At 50.3% G+C, this 24,014-nt stretch overlaps 2 protein-coding genes across 2 annotated transcripts in view; one reads left to right on the plus strand and one right to left on the minus strand.

Annotated features, from left to right (window-relative positions):
- The window catches only part of LOC133347955 (glutamate receptor 4-like), a 59,670-nt gene extending 55,134 nt beyond the window's left edge, over nt 1-4,536 (plus strand). The window contains exon 21 of the mRNA XM_061560720.1: nt 435-4,536. The gene's annotated coding sequence lies outside the window, so the exon portion shown is untranslated. The remainder of the gene's footprint in view (nt 1-434) is intronic.
- Nucleotides 4,529-23,700, minus strand: LOC133347643 (cyclic nucleotide-gated channel cone photoreceptor subunit alpha-like). Its single transcript, XM_061560095.1, has 14 exons — nt 23,594-23,700; nt 21,881-21,961; nt 20,511-20,618; nt 19,007-19,113; nt 18,004-18,125; nt 17,418-17,600; nt 16,654-16,727; nt 15,376-15,565; nt 14,771-14,965; nt 14,476-14,608; nt 13,259-13,357; nt 10,534-10,652; nt 8,864-8,962; nt 4,529-8,577 (listed from the first exon to the last, which is right to left on the minus strand). Exons 1-14 carry the CDS (start codon nt 23,698-23,700, stop codon nt 8,386-8,388), a joined length of 1,809 nt encoding a protein of 602 aa, XP_061416079.1. The 3' UTR covers nt 4,529-8,385.
- Between the last annotated feature and the right edge of the window lie 314 nt (nt 23,701-24,014).

The raw sequence follows: 24,014 nt of genomic DNA on the forward strand, positions 1-24,014 counted from the left end.
TATGCAAAGGAAAGAAAATGTTCAGGGTCGATTAATTGGCGAGTCACAAGATATCTGGACCACCCTGGAGAATAGCAGTGGCTGTCCTACAGACATCGGCATGTGGAATTCCCCCATTGGGCCCTCACTGCATTGCCACCTAATACCCATGCCATTTGAGTGTGTGGAGAAAACACGACCTGAGAAAATGGATACATTCGTGCATAATGAACCCAGCGATCCGACTCATTCCCGGCCATGGCTAACATTAGTGGTGGGTGACACTGGTTTTTCACACTCCCTTCATCAACCCGTACAAACCAGTGTGGTAAAGTATGGTCAAACAACCCCACGACTGATATGGCATGGGGAGGCCTCCACGAGTAACGGATTTATAAACGATGGAAAATTGTTATAATTTGTTAATGCCGATTGCTCGGTGTGCTTCTCCGCAGGTTTCGACGCTGCCTGGCCGCCTGAAAGGATCGCGAGCCTGCACACTGCACCACCGTTAAAAGACCAACCCGGGCAAAGGCTTCAAAGACAAACACTACAACTAAAAAGAAACACCTTTTTTCATGCCTTCGATAGTCCTCACAAAAGCGTCCGCCTTTGAAAACAAATGTGCATCGAGAAAACAAAACACGATTGTACAAAAATGTGCTCGCCTTGAGAGACAAAAGTGTGGCAGATTCGTGAATTTGTTTGGATGGGTGAGTGGGGCGGTTAGCGGCTGTGGGACGGTTATCTTATTTAGGTTGGGTCTTTGAGGCGAGGGTCAGGAGATCCGGGGAATGTCCCCTTTAGCATGGACAAAAAATCTATCCCAAGTTTACCGAGCATCATCGTCTCAAGAGGCCCTTCTAGTAACATCGGTTAATTCATAGGACCTCATGGTTATGGCACCGCAAGTTACTTTAGGGGGTGTTGAACAGCCCAAACGGTAATATCTATTGTATGAGAATAGTGAACAATCACATTAATCCACTGTGGGATGTTCATACGCACCCTTGCGGTTGCACCACACTGGCCTCAAACACAGGTACAGGAATTGTGCCTCTGTACCATTAACATTTTGAAAATGGCAAATATCACGCTCGTGATTAGCCTAGTGAAATGTGTGTGTGTCACTTAAGTACAAAACAGTAACTGGTCCAGCGTTTTTGAAACGGGCCTGAACATCTGCTAATTTAAAAAAATGCTTTTCTAGGCTAGTCGAAGAGCAAGGTTGCACCGTCAAAACTAACAAAACCTGGGCGAAGCCTGCGACAGGTCTTGGTGATATTGAGAGGGTACCTTTAAAAAAGGTGGACATGGGACCCACTGCTAAGGGATGCCTTTCTGGGGCAGGAGTAATAACAATATACTGTACATTTTTTTAAAACTTTAAAAAAAATGAAAACTAACAAAAAAATATAGAACATTATTTCCAAAAATACTAGTTAAAAGTGTTTAGTTTTTGGAATAATTATATAAAGGTACCGACACGAACGCACTCTCACACCCATCTCACACTCCCATTTACGATGCTTGCATGAACTTTTACTTGGAAGTTTTAAATGGGCAAACGTTTACCACGTTAAAGCACTCTCGTAGCTTTCATTACTTTGGAACAAAATTATAACTATGAAATGGATATTTGTTCTATTTTCGTTGTTTGAATTTTGTCGACTGTACAGCAAAAAGAGCCCATGGGATTATTTAACGGGTCACCTGTTTTGAGCTGTTTGGTGTCCTCCCATAAGTACAAAAAAAGGCATTTGCCAAACATCCTAAAATACAGCACCCTTAAAATAGTCATGAGACCCAGTGAGGCTTTCTGGGTAGCTAAAACAATATTAATATCTTACAGGATGTTGCTTAAAATCCTACAGGGTGTTGCAGATATGACACTCTTTTTTCAGTCTCCTTAGGACCAACGGGAGAGGGTGACCATGATAAACCCTGGCCTGAAGTCCTGCCTGAGAAAAAGCCAGAACGATATTTGTGGGTCCCCAAACCCATGTTGTGTGGCTCCTGAATCCCTGGGCTCGCCTCATTCCCGATCCCCCTGGCTCCATGGCCTGCGTATCCAGTCTAGTCTGGCCAACTGGTCCCTGACAAACAGGGCTCGCTTTACAGACCTTACAGACTAGGAGCTACGTTCATAATGGCCAGTGATGGGGTGGGGTAATCATGAGGGGTGAGAATTGTGGTGCAGTCAGTCTTCTTTGCTCTTTTATCTGCTTTATTGGTGCTTTTGTGACTTGTAAAATTAATAACAATGGTGAAAAAGGCTTCTTAGGATTCGTTGCGGGTGATTCTTTTGTTGAGTTATTGGAGGTAAAAGGTATCATTTGAGACTAATTTTCTTTCAAAATAATTATACTACTGATAGCTATTACTGTGAAGAAAACTTAAGTGTTAAGTTTAAGCATCCATCTCACACCCCAAGATGTGCATTATTTGAGAGAGAAATGTTTAACAAGCATTATAACGGTGTTATCAATAACAGTATTGGTATGATTATTGCTGCGATTCCGTATTGAGATGACTCCACTCTTCAGATCTCACAGTGCTTGTAAGTGGTGCTTGGATTTCGTAATGCTGATTGGACACTCGCACCCTCACTCTGGCTGGGCTCACCCCCCCCCCCCCCCCCTCAGCTGCCATGCGTTTTAAGGTTTTAACACTCACGATATGACTTTATTTTTCGTCTCTCGGGTGACGCGAGTGTTCGGATCCCTGCGCTGCCGAGTCTCGTGTGACCACAGCCTTGGGGGTGGTGACTGAACTGACTCAAGCGGGTGACTGCAGACTTATATCTCTAGGTGTCTAGAAGTCCCTAATGTAAAGATCTCCAGGCATCTAGGTTCCTACGCATCTGAAACCACAGGACTCTCTGCATTTAGATCTGCACGGAACTTGGGATTTGTATTGATGACCACGTATATATATATATATATGGCTAGGGCTTCTTGGCTCTTCCATGTCTTGACCTCCAGGCATCTATGTTCCTAAATATTTAGATCTCCAAGCCTCTAGACCCCACCAGAGGCCTTCTTAAGGCTTATCGGCCCTTCCACATCGAGATTTCTATGCCCCCACCTTCCTTTAAATCAAGACCTCCAGTTCTTTAGGTTAATACACACCTAGACTTCCAGGTCTCTTGCCCCCCTAGTCTAGTCCTCCAGGCCTCACTTCCATACCTCTAGGATCCAACCAGATCAAGACATCCAGACCCATAACCAAATGTCTCGACATTCAGCCCTCCAGACCTACAGGCCCCACTACATCTGAAGCTCCTGGAATCTAGATCTTGTCTCCCCAGGCATCTATAGTTTCAGGCCTCACAATTAGCCTCTAGATTCCCACAATTAAAGAGCTCCACATTTGCCGAAGGCCCCAGAGCTTGGCTTCTGCACCAGCAGGCGTCTTTTAGATGTTGCTGCCATCACCATCCAGGTTTGCAGACATCCCCTTACGATAAAAAATATATATATTTTACGAAAGTAACTAAAAACATATACTTTATTTGTAAATTCATACTCTGCATGGGTATTCATACTGTACTTACAAATCTAGTATGGCCCTCGTGCCTTCTGCCACTCGTGGTGGTGCTGCTCCTGCCATGCAAACTCTTCCCCCAGGTTCCGTGGAATCTCCAAGTGCTGACTCGTATGAGGGCAAAGCGCCTTTTGGGCGCTGTAACGATGTCCTCTGAGAAAATAAACCCGAGTGACTCAAACAAACCGACCATTGGTGGATTGAGATGCAGAGCAAAAGTTACCTGGCATTTGGGTTAAGTACGGTCTCATTTGGAGTGTAGTGATTTAACCCGGATTCTAACCCCTAATCCTGATCCTAACTGAAGGGAAAATACTGTTGCAGTATGAATCCCCTTGCAGAGTATTACTTTTATGACACATTTCAAAGCCTACACCAGGTAATTCCATACGAGTCTGCATCCATCCTATGCAAGATAAGGTTTCAGACCAATACTAGTCTGAGTTTGAATCCCATACCACTCTGAATATTATTATCAGGGTTATGGGAAAGCGAGTTCTTTGGTGGCATTACAGCACTTCCCATTGATGGGGGAGGGGTGGGGGTCAAGGTTCAGGGGGTGGGGGGGGGGCACAGATTTCCCACCCCTCACACAGAAGGGCAAATAGCTGACAAAATTAATCAATACACTGTATAATCCACAATTCATATCCATTTAAACTCTCAGTTTTATTAAATAGCGACAATAAAAAAAACTACTTGGATAATTAAATCCACCATGTAGAATTTTAACTTGATATATTTTCTCAATTAAATTAACTAAAGCTAATAATACTAATTGAGCTAAATTGTATTTAACATTTTGGAACCCGAGGTTGCAGCGCTAGTCAGGAGTACGGGAGGCCGGGATACGTGAAGGGTGTGCAGTCCTAGTCCTTGCTGTAAATAATCTGCCTCACGCTGACATCACCACCATCACTGACATCATCATCACCATTGATTATCATTATTATTAATTAACAATGACGTTAACATGAATTATTAACTGGAATAAAGTATTGCTTTCTTAAAGCACGTGTTGTGTTTACTTATTTGTTGCACATTTACACAAAGGACTTGGGGACCGTGGTGATTTTGAACCCAGTTACCCGAGTTCAATTGGCACCCATTCTAATGTCAGTGATGATATATTTCACCGCTCCTGAGCCCTTCATCTCACCAACCTGCACAGCTGAACCGGCGTGGTGAAGTATGATCAAATAACCCCCCATGACCAACACTGGCATGGGGAGGCCTTCATCCATGGTGACAAGGAAAGCGGTGACCTGGCATGAAAATCAGTACCAATGAGACCCGTGTCCTACCGATGCTATTGTGTTTGATCTGAAATCACGGGCGATACTGAGGAGACTGGAACAATTCTACATGGGTTGTCAATGGCCTCCGATTAGCACGGTTGGCTATGTACGAAGTTCAACGTACAAGTTCGCTTGGTAGAAAGTGGATCGACTTTTTAAGCAACATGGACGTCATTCACGACGCGATTGGACATCGCCAACTCGCGTTCATCGCACGCGTCACAACGTTTTGCTCATAAAACCATCATGCTCACCATTGACATCATAAAGACTTAAGGCTCACCACTGAGGTCAGATCGGGCAGATTGTCCTCACCGACCTGGTGGAGGACTCGTGGTTGCCCTTGCATACCCTGGGATCCATCAAATAGCCAATTACTCCGGAGCCTGCTGCTGCTGTAAGAGGCTTGGGATGTGGTCATAGGCAGAGGTCATCGCGGATCAATACAACAAACCCGGCTGTCCAAGACTCAATTTACTGATTGCTAGCAACCATAGAGCACTCGGCTCTCAACCAAAATATCGCAAACTCAAATGCCAGTCGTGGGTCACCGCACCCTATCAGCCCGTTAGGGTCGATAATATGAGCGCCACTTTTTCGGGATACCGACAGTGATTGTTTTCCTACGGCTATACTGGCAGATGCCACGGGAATGTGACATTTGCCCCCAATGGCCCCGGAATTGAGCTCTGCCCCACGTGAATTTGAACAGGCACAACGTCGGCCCACCGAGAAGTCCGTTGTGCCGTGTACACGGAGCGATGGCAAATATCAGTAAAACTTTTAGGCAATCAAATTTTCAAAAGACAATGAGCAGCAGCGTTGGGAGAAACGGATACATTTGGCTCTCGCAGGAGCTCATTAGTGAACCATGCCTGGCTACAGACCGTCAATTAAAACCCAGAGTATCGCTGCACGCTTGCAGCCCTTAGTCATTAATCAAATAACCAGGGCAAAAAAGCCTCCCCCAGCGATGGGGGTTGTTTGAACATACTTCACCATGCTGGTCAGTCCGGGTTGATGAAGGGACGTGTCTAGGAGCGGTTCGGATATCACTTGCCACTGATGTTAGCCGTGACCACGACGCCGGGTCTGCTGCCCCCTCCCCCCCCCCTCTTCTGGATATCGTTGCTCTAATGGGCTCATCAGGGAACTGTGCCCCAGCCGTACCGACATAGAGAACGGTCATAAATTGTCAATGTTCCTTCAGCTCGGGTAGTAATAAGGCACCGTAATGCCTTACCGAAGCAGCATTAAGGTCATTTAAAGTACATAGTGTTCTATGTATAGACGCATCTATACTACAGGGGCATCTAATAGATGGAAGCCTGATGCAATGAATCTATATGTGGGTTTCCTCTGGGTACTCCAGCTCCATCCGTATGCACAGCTCAATGAAAAATGGGTTTGGGTGCTTCGATAGACGCTGCTGGATAGTGTTAGCGCGCAAGGCCGCCGGGCTCATGGACCATTTCTGTTCATCTGACAATGAGGGCTTGGAGTTGTTTCGTTATTCATTACCCATCATGCTCCACTATCGACGACCAGCCTCCCTGATTGTGCACAACCTCACCAGGTCTCAGAAGGTGAGCATGGTTGTTCATCCTGGATAGTGCCTGGATGGGCGATTGCCATGCATAGCCGGTGTAATAGGCTGCAGAGTTATGAAGTGGGCAGCAGAGTGCGGCGTCGAAAAAATAAATTGTTGTACTTTACTTTTATGGTGCCACATATGCGATCCCTGCCTTCACGACCTGCACTGACCAAAGTGCGATGAAACGTGGCGAAGTAACCCCCACGGCCAGCAGTGTGGCCGAGGGCCTTCCTGCACGAGTGGAGTGACAAGGCCGTGCGCGTACAATGGTCCACAACAGCACGTAAGTGGCATTTTATTGACGCAGCACAGGATTGTTTTTGTTGTTGTTTACAGGGAGTGCTCTTGCCAATAAAGTTTAAACGAAGAGTGTTTGTTTCGCAAGCCTGACTGCTGCTAGTTGAGACCCAGAAGCTCGAAATCGGTCCAGTTTGCTGAAACATGCTTCTGGATGAAAACATATTTTATGTGGATAGAGAATTGTGTTCATTCACGGTCCTTTGTCAATCCACTGCTGGATGAAGGCCTCCTCCCCACGCCGTGTTCATCGTCCAGATTGTTTGGTCATATTTCACCACATTGGTCAGTGCGAGCTGATGAAGGGAGGGGGAGACCAGGAGCGGGTCAGATATTACCCCCCACCGATGCTTAAGCATGGCTGAGAATTAAACCCAGGTTGCCGCCGGGGTCATAGCAGTAGCTCGTCAATCACTGTGTCACCGCTCCACCCCGGAGATACAAAAGGTCAATGTATTTTATAATACCCATAATTATCCCCGTACGTTTATAGGCTTGGGCTCTAAGGAGGAGCGTGGAGGATCTGGGGAGTGAAGAGGCGCAGGGAGGAAGGTGCGGAGTTAACACACACTTAGCGACACCACGGACACATGGAGAGGATGCCAAGGATGGTGATGATGGTGGAGGTGGTGGCGAATGATTTATTGTGATTTTTCAGCAATTTTGGTTGTTTTGTCGGTGATGACGCTGGTGATGTTTATAATGTCAATGATGATGATGTGGATACTGGTGGCTAAGGTGATATTGGTGCTGACAGAGCTAGATCGAGGTATCTTTGCTCTTGGGACACCAGAGTAAAAAAAGCTACCGCCTACCCCCTCGCACCCTACCCTTACAAGGGTGAATCTAGGTCAGATGGGGTGAATTTAGGTCAGATGGAGAAAACTGAAGGTAGAAAAAAATATTAAGCACAGCAATTAATTCATTTTATATTCTTCATTTTAATTCAAATAACATGATAATGTGAGTAAGCTGTCCTACTTTCTTAATGATAACATTAATGGGTTTTTTTTGCGTGTGTGGACCACTCTTGAGTTTTGGGCCCTGGGCAAATGTCCAAAATTCACCCCCATCCCTGAATCCAGCCCTGGATGCTGGTGCTTATGCAGTTGAATTTGTAGAAGATGAGATGATTATGACGATGATGATTATGCCACCAATTATGTTTGTGATGTTGTTGCTGATATCATTGATGCCGGATATATTTGTCACGTTCCTTATTAAATGCTAACGGCGATACTCCTAGAGATGTTGCCGATGATAGCACTTATAATTTCACGAGCGACGATGCTAATTGTGATGTTAGTGATATTGACAATGATATAGGTGAAATTGCCGGTATTTTTGGTGATGTTTGTGATGTCGCACTTTAATTTGCTAGTGCTGCTACTGCTGATGCTGCTGCCGATGCTTGCTGGTGATGCTGGTGATGTCAGATGTTGCCGGCCATTCTGCCGATGATGCCGCTTGCTGATGACGTTGCCTCTGATGTTGATAGTAACGCTTCAACTGGTGATGCTGCCGTCCGTGATGTTGCACGCGCTGCTGATGTTGCTGTTACTGACGCTCCTGCCGCCGCTGCCGCCGTTGCCACTGTCCCTGCCACCGCCGCCAGTAATTCGTCGGCATCGCCGCCCGGGATAAGGTCGGCGACTCCGATGGCGAGATCCGTCACTCCTCGGGTGGTGCGGTGATGGTGAGGATCGTGGGAGTCGCGCTGCCCAGGGAGGAGACGATCCCGCACACGGCCGTCTCCAGCGAGGTGAGGCGGGCGCGCGTCGACGCCACGCTCGAGCCCTGCTGCGCCAGCAGGCGTGCCAGGCGCGTGTGCACCCCGTCCAGCAGCGTCTCCAGGCGGGACACCTGTCACGAGACATGCGATGGGGGGGGGGGGGGCAGACAGGACGGGGGACACACATGCGAGGGAGGGACGAGCGGGAGACACACGCGGAGACACACAGAGACGCACTGTCCAGGACCGGTTGCACGGTGTCCTCATCCTATGTTCTCCATTTCCTCTCTATGGTACCTCGGTTTGCTTTTCCCGTTTCTCCTTTCATCGTGATGTCCTTGTGTCCCTCTCCACCCTACCATAGCCCACTGTGTGCTCCCCGTGTTCCACGTCCCCCAAACGCGCCCGATCCTGTACCTTCTGGTCGAGTGTCTTGGGGTCGGGCCCCACATTGGTGCACTCCTCGTCGATTAGGCCGTCCTTCATGAGGATGGCTTTGCCCTTCTCCTCCAGGGCCTGCACGGGACACACAGACAGGACACGGTTCATTCTGCGGTGCACTAATTACACAGTCGATATATGAAGTACACGCACAGTACATATGTAGCGAGTCCAACTGAGTCGCAGACGTTGTCTTGGGAGCAACACTATTTATTTCACCAACACAACATCACACAACCTACACTTAGGTGTTGAATGCCCATCTAGCCACGCTACGGCAGAACTAGACACGGTTCACTATCCCGGCCCGGACCACAAACTGGGTCCCGGACCACGTGGCTAGAGGCTTCTTTTACCCGACGTGGATCTTCTTCACCAGCAACCCGAAGAACCCCGAGCCCCTCACGAGACCCCGTTATATCGGCCTGGGCTGGGGCTGGCTCCGCCCCTCGCCCCGCCCACCTTCTAGATCTCTCGAGCTCTTTCCCAAGGCTCCCGAGAGCTATTTTATACCACGTGACCGCCCAGCGGCCCCCGTCCACTGGTGGCCCCCCTCCAATATAATCCGGTCACGTGTCGGCAGGTCAACCAGCGCATCATGCCCCAACGTAACGGGAGCCCGCGCCGCACACTGCTTGCGGTGCTGACCAGCGCTCACCCAAGCCCCGCTAGGGCTGGTACTACGCCCAGTAACCGGGCTACACATAATGCCAACACATTATCCGCCGTGGCTTCGTAAGCCCGGCACCACACAGTGACAATCACAGTCACTACACATATGTGTATGTTTAACTTTTTTCGCACTGTATGTTGCCAACCGTGCAAATTGGAGGTGTACATACATACCACCAGACACACATACACACACGCAGTGCAATCATGACATACACAGAACGTACATGGGAGCACAAAAACAAAGATCCCCCGTATAGCCTAAACAGATTGTTTGGGCAAGTGCTGTAAGCGAGCATTTTAGAATGCCAACACAGCACACGGGAGGATGGGTGGCCAGCGCCACGCCCAGCCGCCTTTGTCTCCCCAGTGGCGATGTTTACACACCGAGCCAGGTACTTTCTTGAGGCTGAGTCGACAAGAAAGTACTCGCACACACTCGCATGCAATAGACGCACACGGAACGCACGGTACTTGCACAAAGTACACACTGACACAGTACACACACACACACACGGCACAGGATACCTGGTAGCATCACTGTGAGAGTAGCTGTGTAAATACCTGTAAGGGGCCGTCCATAAATGACGTCACGCGAGTTTGGACGATTTTTGACCCCCCCCCCCCCCTAGTCACACGGTGTCACAAAAAGTCAGACCTCCCCTCAAATATGACGTCACAAAGCTCTGCCCCTCCTCCCCAAAAAAAACATGCTTCAAATCGCTCTAAACTATTGTCATTGTAGTGCGTATTTAATGCGGCGCTGCACTCTGACGTTGTAGGAGAAACCATTTATTAAAAAGTCTATTTAATAAAGCAGAACGTGTTGTCTATATTTATTTAAAGTTGCGCATTTTGATGTGACGTCACATTTCTCAACACCCCCCCCCCCTCGTCACAAATGTCTGACCCCACCCCCCCCTAGGTGCGTGACGTCACTTATGGCCGGCCCCTGAGTGCGAGTGTGCGAGTACCTGCTTGGCGTCTGGGTACTCTGTGAGTACCTCCATGAGGTCGTCCTTGGACAGGCAGTAGAGGTCCGAGTACCCAATGCTCACGATGTTTGCTGTGCGCCGGTTTCCAGACTTACTCCCTACACACAAAGACAAAGATCCCCCAGAGAGGCTGAGCCGACTGTTGGGGCAAGTGCTGTGAGCGAGCACCTATGAAGGCGGGCACGGCACACGAGGGGGTGGGTGGCCAGCACGACGCCCGGGCAGCCTTTGTCTCCCCAGTGGCGATGTTCTTACACACCACACCAGGTACTCGTTTGAGGCTGAGTCGACCTAGGGGAGGCCCAGGACCGGTTCAGATAATCGTCACCGGTGTTGTTGGCCGTGAGCAGGAATCAAACTCGGGTCGCCGGTTCCGTAGCGCAGCGCGCGAACCATTGCACTACCGCTCCCCAGAAACACACACGCACGCACACATACACACACGCACGCACGCACACACACATACGCATGCACACACACACATGCACACACGCACACACGCATGCACACACACGCACACACACACATGCACACACATTCACACACATTCACACACGCACACACACATGCACACGCACATACACACACGCACACACACACGCATGCACACGCACATACACACACTCGCACGCACATGCACACACGCATTCACACACACACATGCACACACACATTCACACACGCACACACACACATATGCACACACGCACACACACACACGCACACACACATGCACACACACACACACGCATGCACACACGCACACACACATTCACACACGCACACACACGCATCCAGTGACTCAATTGGAACACGCAGCAGCAATCATCGACCCCCCTCTTCCCCAACCGCGAACACGTGACAGGGCCCTCCTGAGAAAGAGTTGCGAGACTCAGCGAGGCTTTCTCGGGTAAACAGGGATAATAATAACATAACATTGATACATCTACAGAGACATAGATCTCCCTAAAAGCCTCAGTCTCAATATATACATACATACAAAAGACAAAGACCACCCGTATAGCCTTAATATACTGTTGGGACAAGTGCTGTTTGTGAGCAACTGTGAAGGCCGGAACGGCTGTGTGGCCAGCCCCACACCCAGTCACCTGTATCTCCCTGTTGTGTACGCACTGCACAAAGTAATCATTTAAGGCTGAGTTGACCAAAAGGAGGCCCAGGGCCGGTTAGATATAATCACCACTGATATTAGCCATGGTTGAGAATCGAACTCTGGTGACGGGGGTTCGTAGCGAGGTGCACTAATCACCGCTCCACCACTCGTACTTACACAAACATACACAAGTTGGTAGCACACAAACCCGGTGAGAATGATTTGTTTCATAGTGTGCAATCATAAAATAAGCTGCATTGTTTGAGTGATGTGAAGCCTTCATAGACGTTGCCCTCCACCACCCTGCCACTGTTGACCTCATCAGGAGTTCCAAATAAATGAAGACTGCATTGCAAATGCACATGGGTGACCTTGGCTTGCACATTTCCACCCTGCAATGTTGTCCTGTAACCAGAGGTCGCAACCGGGTACCCAATACCCGTACCCTACCCGATACCCGGCTACCCGTACCCGGCCGGGTAGACCGTGAGTCACTGGTGAGTAACTGTTTGTCACTCATTTCCCAACGTCTTGTCTCTTCTCACAATTCAAGTTCCTAGAATCAACCCACCCGCGCCTGCAACATGGCTTCATCCCAGAGGTCGCAATCAGGTACCCGATACCCGTACCCTACCCGATACCCGGCTGGGTACGGGTACCCGTTTGCGACCCTGGTGCGGCCGGGTACGGGTACGGGTAAGGAATCAAAACCCGTTTGCGACCTCTGCCTGTAACTGCTGCCACTACTGACGGTCTCGGGATGTGGTCGTCCTGGCATAAGGGCAGTTTGAGCTCAATGCGCTCACCAGCTGAGCCTGTTCGTGTCGGATTTACCCACTCATGCCCGGTCACTGCTGCTCTCTGGTGGCGGTATGATTAATTAAAACAATTATTCGTAAATCCACTGCCGGATGTCAAAGCCTCTCCGTGCCATGTCGCTCATGGCGGTTGTGTGACCATACTTCAACATGCTTGTCCATGTGCGTTGGTGAATGGGGTGGATAGACAAAGAACCGATTCAGATATCAGTCGCCACTGATGTTAGCTGTGGCAAGACTCTGGTAATCGTGTTCTTAGCGCAGCATCTCAGCTTTTTTTTTAAACGAGGACAGATCTCACAGGTCATGCATAGTTCATCATCATCACCACAGTTCCTTGGTTCCCTCCGGCAAGAATGAGCCCCAATTTGACCCTTTAAGATGAAATATATGCAAATGTTATGCCTGACATGTTGTTAGACATAGGAGGATACATTGATACGTATAAACAAAATAGACAAAGGTCCCCGCATAGCCGGTATAGGCCGTTGGGGCAAGTTCTGGTCGCGAGCACATATTAAGGCTGACACGACAATTGAAGGTGGATGGCTTAGCCAGCACCACACACGAGTTGCATTTGCGTCCCCATTGCTGATGGTGGTAGCGATGGTCCTGAGGGCGATAACAGTGGTAGTGACCTGCTGGTGGTGATGTGATGCTGGCGCTGCTCATGGCGATGTTAGTGATTGTTGGTAGTGATGGTAGCAGTGTGACAGTAGTGATGGTGTTGGCGATGATGGTATTGATGCTATGATGGCAGTGATAGATCCACCCTTGATGTTGAGGATGCTGATTTCTCCAAAGTAGCTTCCTGAAGACAGAACCACGAACTGCTTGAGCCCATCATCTGATACCACAGCCAGACGGCCGTCTGTGCGCACACACACACAAACAGTGTACATAGTGTGTCTGTGCATTATACTTGTGTAGTAGGTTCAACTGAGTCGCCTCTTGGAGGCAACACATTTAATTAACACCAACACACGGGGTAACTGTCCCTTAACAGAATAACAACCTATGGGGTGACCACCAGGCTAACTTCACTAATTACACCGTAACAAGCTACTACAGACCGAACCACAGCTCAGCTCCAGGTCCACGTGTTGGAGACTCGATATAACGTAGACGAAGGTTCCTTCAGGATGAACAACAACGCCGGCCCCTCTGCGACGTGGCCGGCTCCGCCCTTGGCCACGATCACCTTCCAGAACCCTCGAGCAGGATCTCGACCCGGACCACGTGACCACCCCTAGCTCCCACTTGGGGCCCCTGTGTAGACTTTACTGGTCACGTGCCCTCTCGGATCAACTAGAGTGCCATGGCCTTTAGTAACCCCTTTCTTACGGCCGGCACTTCCACACCCTATCCTGTAGGGCTGGCACTGCACGCCAAGCGTGGTGCCACTCAGCGCAATCATTCAGCGCTCACTGAGCCCCTCTAGGGCCGGTACTACACCCACGTCAAAGTGGTGGAGTGACATCCAGCGATGTCACTGCACTTGTGTACTGATGTGCACGCACACAAACGCGTACACATACTAAACGCACACTCGTGCACATGTACATGAGCACATACATATCAGGTAACCCTTGAAAATTAGACTGTCCTGGTCTCTCGAGTACCCACCTGGTTAAACAAATAAAATTGAAACAAACATGCCTACAAAGATGAAGGCCTCCTTGTAGCCTATGTATCTGACTGTTGGGGCAAACACTGTTCGTGTGCCCCCATTCAGGCCGGCATGGGGCATGCGGTGACAGTGCGGCCAGCTCCACACCTGGCCGCCAGGTACTCATTCAAGACTGAGTCGACCCAGGGGACGACCAGTTCAGATTTCACTCACCATTGACGTGAGCCATGGCCAGGAATCAAACTTTGGCCCGTAGCGCAGTGCGCCAACCACTTCCCCACCGCCACAGACGTGTATACACACAAGGCACGTGTGAACACACACGTGATAATGGACCAGCCCCGTCACCCAGCCCCCACCTTTGACGATGTACATCTCTCGCCCCACGTCTCCCTTGCGACAGATGTACTCCCCGGGGCCAAACACCTGCGGCTTCAGCTTTAGAACGAGTTCAATGAGCAGCCCTGCCTCGCAGTCCGCAAAGATTCGCACCTACGGACACGCGGAGGCACGAGGAGGAGAAACGGGGGAACAAGCGGGTTGACACACCCATTGGGACATGCGAAGATGCACCACTTTGGGCGTGTTGACAGAGATACACGTGGAAATAAGTGTGGGCATGCTAAGGTAGACACCGGCCCCCCGCAATCCCACCTTCTTGATGGTCTCCATGTGCACGTTTGAGGCCACCTCCGCGCGGAGCCGAACGGGCAGAGAGGCGAGCACGGCCGCCTCGTCGCCCGCCTTGCCGTACGCCCACACGTGGTCGAAGTAAGCGACGACGCGCTCCTGCAGGGACCGCGTCACCCCCCGCAGACGCATGTAGCGCTTCACCCCGTCCACGCGGGTCTGATGAACAGACCGGTGGGGCACACGCCGGAGGAGACACAACGGCACACGGGAAGATACAGCGCTTCACCCCATCGACGTGGGTCTAATGTCGCACACTGAGGTGGACTTTGCAGCCTCCTCAACCATGGAGCCATGAACCGCGACTGCTCCATGTGTCTCTGCCCATCTGCACACGTCTGTCCTTCACTGCGTGTCAGTTTTGTGTCTCCGTATGTTTACGTCACTCCACGCGTGCCTATTTGTGTCCCACGTCTCTGTGTGTGCGCGTGTGTCCGTCTCTGTGAGTGTCTCCGTGCGTCTTTCAATCCGAGGCGGACTTCTGTAGCCTCGTCAACCCCGTGGCCAGGAACCACCTCCACCCGCCGCTTGACCGAGGAACAACCACGCGGGGGGTTGGGAACCCTGACCTGGAAATCTGCGCGTGCCGCGTTCATATTGGAGATCATGGCGCCCACGTTGCCGACGATGGTAGCGAAGATGAGGACCCCGACGAGGAAGTCGCACACCACAAACACAAACTCCTCGTCGCGCGCCGGCGGCGGGGTCTCCCCGATCGTCGTCAGCGTTAGCGTCGACCAGTACAGGCTGAACACGTACCTGCGCCATGGCAACGGGGTTACTGTGGTGATAAGGTAACCATGGGTAACATGTGTAACACCGCTACTGGCTGAATATGTACCTGCGCCATGGCAACGGGGTAACCGTGGTGAAGGGGTAACCATGGGAAACATGTACTTTTTATCCACATTGTCCTGTCTCCAGCGCATTGCTTTCCTCCCTGTGCCGTACCAGTTCGGGAACTGACGCAACAGTCCAATATTATTGGCTTTAGCATGAATTACGCATGCTAAATAATCAATTATTTGGTCAGCAAATCAATGCACGTATGGTTTGGTTCAATTATATCAATCGATGCATCGTTGTGACTCTAGTTGCCATAACCCAGGTAAATATTCAACCTGCGCTGATAATACCTGTGTAGTGACATCGTGGATGTCACTGTGTAATGCCGGCCCGAGAGGGGCACGGCGTGCGGTGTATTGACATCGCGGACACCCCGTATATGTGGGTGTAGTACCGGCCGTAGAGGGGCTCGGTGAGCGCTGAATGATAGTGCTGAGTGGCACCACGCTCAGCGTGCAGTGCCGACCCCTACAGGATCAGGTGTGAGGGTGCCAGTCACGGAATGGGGTTACTAAAGGCCGTGGCACTCTGGTTGACCCCGGAGGACACGTGACCGGTAAAGTCTACACAGGGGCCCCAAGTGGGGGCTAGGGGTGGTCACGTGTCGGGTCGAGATCCTGCTCGAGGATTCTGGAAGGTGGTCGTGGCCAAGGGCGGAGCCAGCCACGCCACAGAGGATATAAGACGAGGGACCGGGGTTCGGCGTTGCTGTTGTTATCCTGAAGAAGTCTACGTTCTACGTCCTGAAGAGTCACCAACACGTGGACCCGGACCCATGCTGTGGTCCGGTCCGTTGTAGCTAGTTACACCACCATAGGTTGTTATCTTGTTAGCCCCGTGTGTTGGTATAATAAATGTTTAACACGTGTTGCCTCCAAGAAGTGTGTATGCGACTCAGTTGAACTCACTATACCTGCATTCCTGTCTTAACTGAATGATGTGTAAGTATAAGGTTGCATGTACGTGTGTAAACTATCTGCATTTGTGTGCTGTATACGTACTTGCGCATGAGATGAGAGTACTCAGGGATGTTGACATCTGGATAAACCCACTGATCAGAGCCAAACCCGATAACCTGCACACGAGAGATGACAACATCATCATCAACATCCACTTCATCATCGGTGTCAATAATATCATACTCATCATTATCATTGAAAACATCGCTATAATGGTCATCATCGCCATTGACGAGTGTCCTCGAGTGGACAGTCTACGTAGAAGAGGCTTAGCTTCAGGTTCCCTTGTTCCAAATGCTGCCTCACTCCCCAGGTCTCCTAGCGGCACAGATATCCAGGTAACCCTGCCTCTCAGAGCACCATATTTTCTAAATCCCGTCACTAACCTCGTAGGTCAACTTGTCCTCGAGTCTCTTGTCCCCTGGTTTCCCACATCCCCTCAATCTTAGAACCCTCAATTCTGCAGGGACACCCAGACCTCCAAGTCTCCCCCAGATCCCCATGTATTTCCTAGGTTCCCCTCTTCTGAAATCCCGTTATCTCCCACGTTCCGTCATCTCTCCCAGGCGCCCTCATCTGTAAAAGGTCCCCCTGTCTCTCCAGTCCCAGGGCTGCAGGGACCAACGGAGTAGCGTGGTTGGTGTGTGGCCTGGTGTAAGGAATGAAATGGGGCCCCCTGTTGCAATTTCCCACCCCACTCTCTTGATAGCCCAGCACCTAAGCCCCTCCAGCCAGTGGGGCCCCAGTGCATGTTGCACTGCCTGCACACCAATCATTCGACAGCTACACCGCCACCGCGGAGAGACCTTGGAGATGGCGAAGTAGATGCACGCGTTCCAGTGGATGATCACCACGATGTAGAGCACGAGGTTGGAAATGCGGAAGAGGTTGGGGAAGTTGGTGCGCGTCTCCGTGCGCTGGAAGAACTCGGACATGCGGTAGATGCGAACCACGCGGTTATAGCGCAGCTCCGGGAAGTCCGGGCCGAGCTGGGACAGCACAGATTTTCACGGGCACTCTCCAGAACTCTCCAACACTCTCAAGTACTCTACATTCACCCCAAAACTCTCCAGTACTCTCAAGTACTCGACATTCTCTCCAGTGCCCTCAAAAACTATAAAACTCTCCAGAACTCTACAGCACCCTCCATAAATCGACACACTTTCCAGTGCTCTGGGCACTTTCATGGACCTCTCCAGAACTCTCCAGAAATCTACGAACTTTTAGCAACTCTCCAGAATTGTACATCACTCTCAGTCAGTCACACTCCACATTACGAACACCCCATCAGTCACTATCATCCCACACGCCCTTTGTCACTCAAAGCTCTGCATCCTCCCTCCCAGCACTCAACTCACACGCTCCACTGCTCCTACGCTCCCCGTTGAGTACCCATATATAAGCGATGTCGGTGGGAAGGATGGAGATAATATCGAGTTTGAAGAGCCGCGTCTTCATGTAGTTTTGTCGAAGGCGCTTCAAGTCGTGCACGAGGAGACCTTGGTCCAGGAACCCTGCACAACACCACACCTCTCCATCACCGCCACACCTCGTCATGATCTCACTTGTGTGTGTGTGTAGTTTGTTATCCTTCCCTTGCACGTCCGTACATACATGCCGTATTTCCATCATCACATCTCGCCACCACCACCACCACTGTCATGTATCAGTCAGGAGGTACAATGGGTTTGAATGTGTCGGTGGGTCGTGAATGAGGTGTTAGGAGGTGTGAGGTGTTTAGTGTCATTCTTGTAGTTATATATGTCAGCGTGGTGGTTGTTGCGATTGTTCGAGTAGTTGTTCCTTTTAGTGGTAGTCATTGTAAACGTAGAATTTATAGTGCAGTCATTTACGAGCATAACGTTGGCAAAAGTGTGTCTCCTTGACTCCACTTCTAACAAGTATGCCAGTACCTCGTGTAATGCGTTATTTATATATATTATTTAAATGTTTTTTATTATTATTGAGGCCTTCTTTTTGTGTTACAGCAACACTGACCGGTGTTTTCTGATAACTGGATCAAAGAAACAAAGGCATAATATATAAATGAAGGAAACATTCAACTCACAGTTGGCGATCACAAAGTCATCGTGATGGTCAACAGGAATGAGCAACTGTACAGAAAGTGTAAGAAAAACTTAATGAAAAAAAAAAGGCTGCTGCAACGTTGGGCTCAAGATAAGTACGCGTAAAACAAAAGTCACGTGTGAGATGTGAACGGGTATGAGGTGGTGTGAGGAGGTGCAATGAGTTGAGGGTAACAATGCGGTGTGATCAGGAATGATGAGGTATGGTGTAAAGCAGTGTGATGGATGCGTTGAGGGTAACAATGCACAATGAGATAAGAGATGCGTTGCTGAGGAAGTGTGAGGAGGCGCGATGAGGCATCTATAACCTGTGCGGATGCGAACCCAGGTGTCGAGGAGGTACACCAGGTCTGACAGCAGATCCAGGGTCATCCAGGTGTAGGTGTGTTCAGTCTGCATCTCATCGAAACATGCCCTGCACCACCAACAGCAACCAACACGGCAATGGTTAAAGACACTTTTAATGATTCCCTATGTCAGTGCGATTATTTTAACATCTGCATAGTCATTGGGGCATGACCCCTGGTACTGGGTTGACATTTTTTTTCTCTCTCCAGATTTTGCTTGCAAGATGGCAGGCATTTTACCGTAGAAACGTGTGGGTTGGAACGGCTGCAGTGAATACGCGAGCGTGTTTGTGACTACAGCAGCATGGTGCCAGTGGGCACTTTAACCTCCAAACAATGTTGTTTGGAGGTTGACAGGTGGAGTAGGAATCAAGCACACATTGGCGGTCACAGGGATAAGTGTGGGAACACTTCATTCAATAATTCAAAGCAAAGTTGAATTTTTAAAGTGTGCACCCATACATTGTGGACGACCATAAATTAAACAGGCTTTGCATTTGTCACATCTTATTGGTTGAGATTCCCACGTTAAACCTGAAACGGCGATGAAACTGAAATCCATTATGAGCCAGGGAGTGTCAGACCACTGAAAGGATACAGCCAGTTTCTCCAGTCAAGAAAAAAATATATCAACCCTTTGCTAGAAAGGTTATGATGACGATGTTTGTGATATGCAGGGTCCAATAAAAACTGCATTACGGGACAATGGACACTGTCACTAGTGCTTCCGATTGTAACAAGTTGGATAACAAATTAAAGACTGATATTCATCAGAAACGCCATGGACCCTTGAAAAGGGGGAGTGGTGTTTCGGCACAGCAAATGCAATCTTACAATGCTGTGTGTGCAAATGATGGAATTGTTGGGAAACTTAAATGGGTTGATCCAGCACACAGTCCAGACCAAGGCCCCTTCTGACTCCCCATCTGTGCGGGCCTTTGAAATAAGTGCTACGCCGATGTTGGTTCTACAGTCATGAGGCCGTAAGAGCGGTGGTGCAGTCATGGCTTAAGCAACAACCGGTGACTTTTATGGTGCTGGAACGAAGAAGCATGTGCGCCATTGGGACGAGCGTGTTGTAGCCGAAGATAATTGTATGGAGATGTTGTCTGTCATGTTGATGCCAACACATATTCTGTGAAACATATATTCATCTCTTCATTGAAACCCCATACTGACAAAACACAGCATGCACCGCTACTATAACTACCAGCATCATCACCTCCAATGGTCACCACTGACAAATACATCATCACCACTTTTACCACCATGACCACCACCAGCATCACCACCACCAAAACCACAAACATAACCACAATCAACACAACAACCATCATCTTCAACCTTGCAAATACAACCACCACCTTGACTACCACCACCATCCAATACAACAAAAACACCAAGACCACCGCAAACATTATTATCGTTACCACCACGAACCCGACCCCCGCCGGGGAGATCCTACCGGCACACGAGCATGAGGAGGTTGTACATGATCGGCACGGAGACCACGCACAGCCAGTGGTAGTAGAGGGTACTCGAGGGGTCCAGCACAAACGCCTCCTTCGTGGGACTAGGGTAGAGGGGCGCACAAGGGACCCCCGCAGGGGCAATGAGGGGGGGGGGGGGTCACATTAAGTGCACATGGAATCATGATAATTTGTTCGGCAATATACATGAGCGCGTGGGGAGGGGGGGAGGGTCACGCGATGTCGTATGGGGGCACTGATGATGACACACTAATGATGACACATCACGTGGTCATGTGATGTGTCATCGTCAGCCATGAACAATCCACTGCTGGATGAAGAGCTGCCCAAAACCGTCGCCCATTCATTTTACGGTCCCTTGCGATGTTAAATCGACTGAGCGCCAGAACACGAGCTTATTGCATCTCCCCATCTTCGTGGTGGACGCCCTCTCGGGTGCATTCCCTCATTTGGCTGCCACTCCGTAGTCTCGACCTCCGACCATCGACCCTTCTAAGCGACGCGTCCTGCCTGAGCCCACAATGGGCTCACGTGAAATTACATGGGGTCTTATGGGGGGTCACATGGTTGACACATGATGTGTCACGTGGGGGCAAATGGATTCGCATGGGGCCAACACTGGAGGGCACGGGGGACACTTGGGATCATGATGGGGGTCACTTGGGATTCATGGGGCCATACGCATGAACACATTTCCATTAGTGTTCAAGGGAGGGATGAACACGTGACACATATAAATACTTGCGCACCACACCACACATACACTCGAATATACAAAGACAAAGACCCATCCCAATATCCTGCATAGACAACAGTAGCTGGGGGAAATGTTTTTAGCGATCACCTATTGAATCCGGAAAGGGATATGAGGGGGTGGTGTGGATAGCACCGTGCCCGGCTGCCTTTGTCTCCACAGTTCTGAGGTATATACAGCATACAGCACTAGCTACTCTACTCACTTAAGGCTGAGTCTACTTATGGGAGGCCCAGTACCATTTCAGATAATCGTCACTAGCCATGCTGGCCATGAGCGGGAACCGAACTCTGGACTCCGGGTTTGCAGCGCAGCGCGCTTACCACTGCACCACATACGAACGTATGTGAATACAAAACAACAACACGGACATTCCAAGACCATCAACCCTTACAGCCTTAACAGACTTTTGTAGGCAAGTGCTGTTCGCGGGCACCTACGAAGGCAGGCACAGTACACGAGGGAATGGTTGGCCAGCACCACACTCGGCCGCCTTTGTCTTCCTGGTGGTAATGATGACACATAGCACCAGGTACAAGTACTCAGCTGAGGCTTAGTCACATCTGCACACACACGCGTACATGCACTCACCTGGGGGTCTCTTTGGGGGGCGGAGGTGGCGGAGGGGGCGGTGGAGGTGGGGGTTTGGGTTCCTCCTCTTTCTCCGGAGCCCTGAGTGTGGCGTGGGCACCGCACATCATCATCATCATAAGCAGTGGTCAGTCGTGGGCTAGAGTCAACTTGGGCTAGAAAAACCTGGATTCACAGCTGATATCACATATCCACGCTTTAACACCTGAGTCTACGTGTGTGTATATATATTATGACATAGACGCACATCTGAGCTCTTGAACCTGGCCATAAGAGTAGGCACAAAGCAAATGTCAACAGATATCCTTGGGACAAGTGCTGTCAGCGAACTCCGATCAAGGTCAGACACACAACTACATCTGGGCTCACGTGGACGAGCCGATATCTGGATTCTCAAATCTGGACATTTGAAGACACGTGTGGACACTTGCTTACACACCTGGAAGCTCACACCTGAAACACACAACTGTGTAGAGATGTAGTAACATCGCGCCGGCCCGAGAGAGGCACGGCGTGCGGTGTAGTGACATCGCGGATACCACTGTGGTGTGTGTATAGTACCGGCCCTAGAGGGGCCCGGTGAGCGCTGATCGATAGCGCTAGATGGCACCACGCTTGGCGTGCAGTGCCAGCCCCTACAGGACAGGGTGTGGGCGTGCCGGCCGTGGATGAGGTTACTAAAGGCCATGGCACTCTGGTTGACCCGAGAGGACACGTGACCAGTTAAGTCTACAAAGGGTCCCCAAGTGGGGGCTAGGGGGGTCACGTGGTGGGGATCCAGATCCTTCCCGAGGATTCTGGAAGGTGGTTGTGGCCAAGGGCGGAGCCAGCCACCCAGCAGAGAATATAAGCTGGGTCCCGAGAGGGGCCAGGGTGGTTGTTCATTCTGGAAGATACCTTCGTCAACGTTCTACGTTCTCCGAGTCTCCAACACGTGGACCTGGACCCGAGCTGTTGGTCCCGCTCCGTAGTAGCTCGTTACGTTGTAATTAGTGCAGTTAGCCTGCTGGTCACCACTACAGGTTGTTATTCTGTTAAGGGGAAGTTACCCCGTGTGTTGGAGTTAAATAAATGTGTTGCCTCCAAGTCTACGTCTGCGACTCATTTGAACTCACTAAACAGAGATATCTGTTGCACACGCAACAACTGCCGTTCGCTTCTAAGTGGCGGTGAAGTCACCGCGGAGCTTGTGCCAGGCTATGTGCGCTTTTACACCACGTCGAACGCCCAATGACAGGTCACGGGACAGACCCAGGTGCTATGGGTTTCGCTGAGATGACTGACAAATGCAAGACAAAGATCCAACACCCCCTCCCACCCATAGCCACAACAGACTGTTGGCACAAGTGTCGTTAGCAAGCACCTATGAAGGCCGGTACGGCACACGAGCGGGTGGGTGGCCAGCACCACGACCGGCCGCCTTTGTCTCCCCAGTGGGGATGTTTAAACACCGCAACATGTATTCATTTGAGGCTGAGTCGACCCAGGGGAGGCCCGGGACCAATTCAGAAAATCCTCACTGGTGTGTTGGCCGTGACCAGGAATCGAACTCGGGTCGTAGGGGTTTGTAGCGCAGCGCGCTAATCACTACACCACCGCTCCCCACACCTGAGCACACGCACGTGCGCGCACACACACGCGCACCTGGCCACACCTGGAAAGAGACACCTTTGTACTGAGACTGCCCAGCCACGCGCCCCACATCAGACTCACCCATCTTTGTTGACCTTGTCGTTTTCGTCGCCACCTTTGTTGTTGTTGTTGTTATTGTTGTTGCTGCTGTTGTCACCTATATGTTTGTTGTTGCTGCTGCGTCCCATGTCCCTGTTGTCCCACGCATGCGTCGTGAGTGGGGGATACACAGAGGGACATGTTTTAGAGTTCGCTGAGGATTTCTCATAAGGGGCCAGGTCGGGTCAAGGTCAGGTAAAGTTAGGGTTGCTTTAGGCTGGGTCAGAATGAAGGCAGGTGAGGTCACAGTGGGGGTCAATTGAGGTCAGGTCCGGTTGAGCGAAATCGGGTCACGTCATGGGATCACGTTAGCTCAGGCCAATATGGAACGGGTCAAGATAAATTCAGGTTATTCTTGTTTTAGATCAGGTCAAGTCGGGTCATTGAGTTAAGACCTGGAGAG

Source organism: Lethenteron reissneri, chromosome 26 (genome assembly GCF_015708825.2).
Source record: "Lethenteron reissneri isolate LAM-NWPU_2019-01 chromosome 26, ASM1570882v1, whole genome shotgun sequence".
In the NCBI taxonomy this organism is placed as follows: Eukaryota; Metazoa; Chordata; class Hyperoartia; order Petromyzontiformes; family Petromyzontidae; genus Lethenteron; species Lethenteron reissneri.

Coding starts and splice junctions, on each gene's coding strand:
- LOC133347643 (XM_061560095.1), bottom strand. CDS start 23,700: ATGGGACGCAGCAGCAACAACAAACATATAGGTGACAACAGCAGCAAC. Junction 14,609..14,770: donor ACATGGAGACCATCAAGAAG/GTGGGATTGCGG, acceptor GCGTGTCCGTAG/GTGCGAATCTTTGCGGACTG. Junction 13,358..14,475: donor AGAGATGTACATCGTCAAAG/GTGGGGGCTGGG, acceptor GTGTGCGCACAG/ACGGCCGTCTGGCTGTGGTA.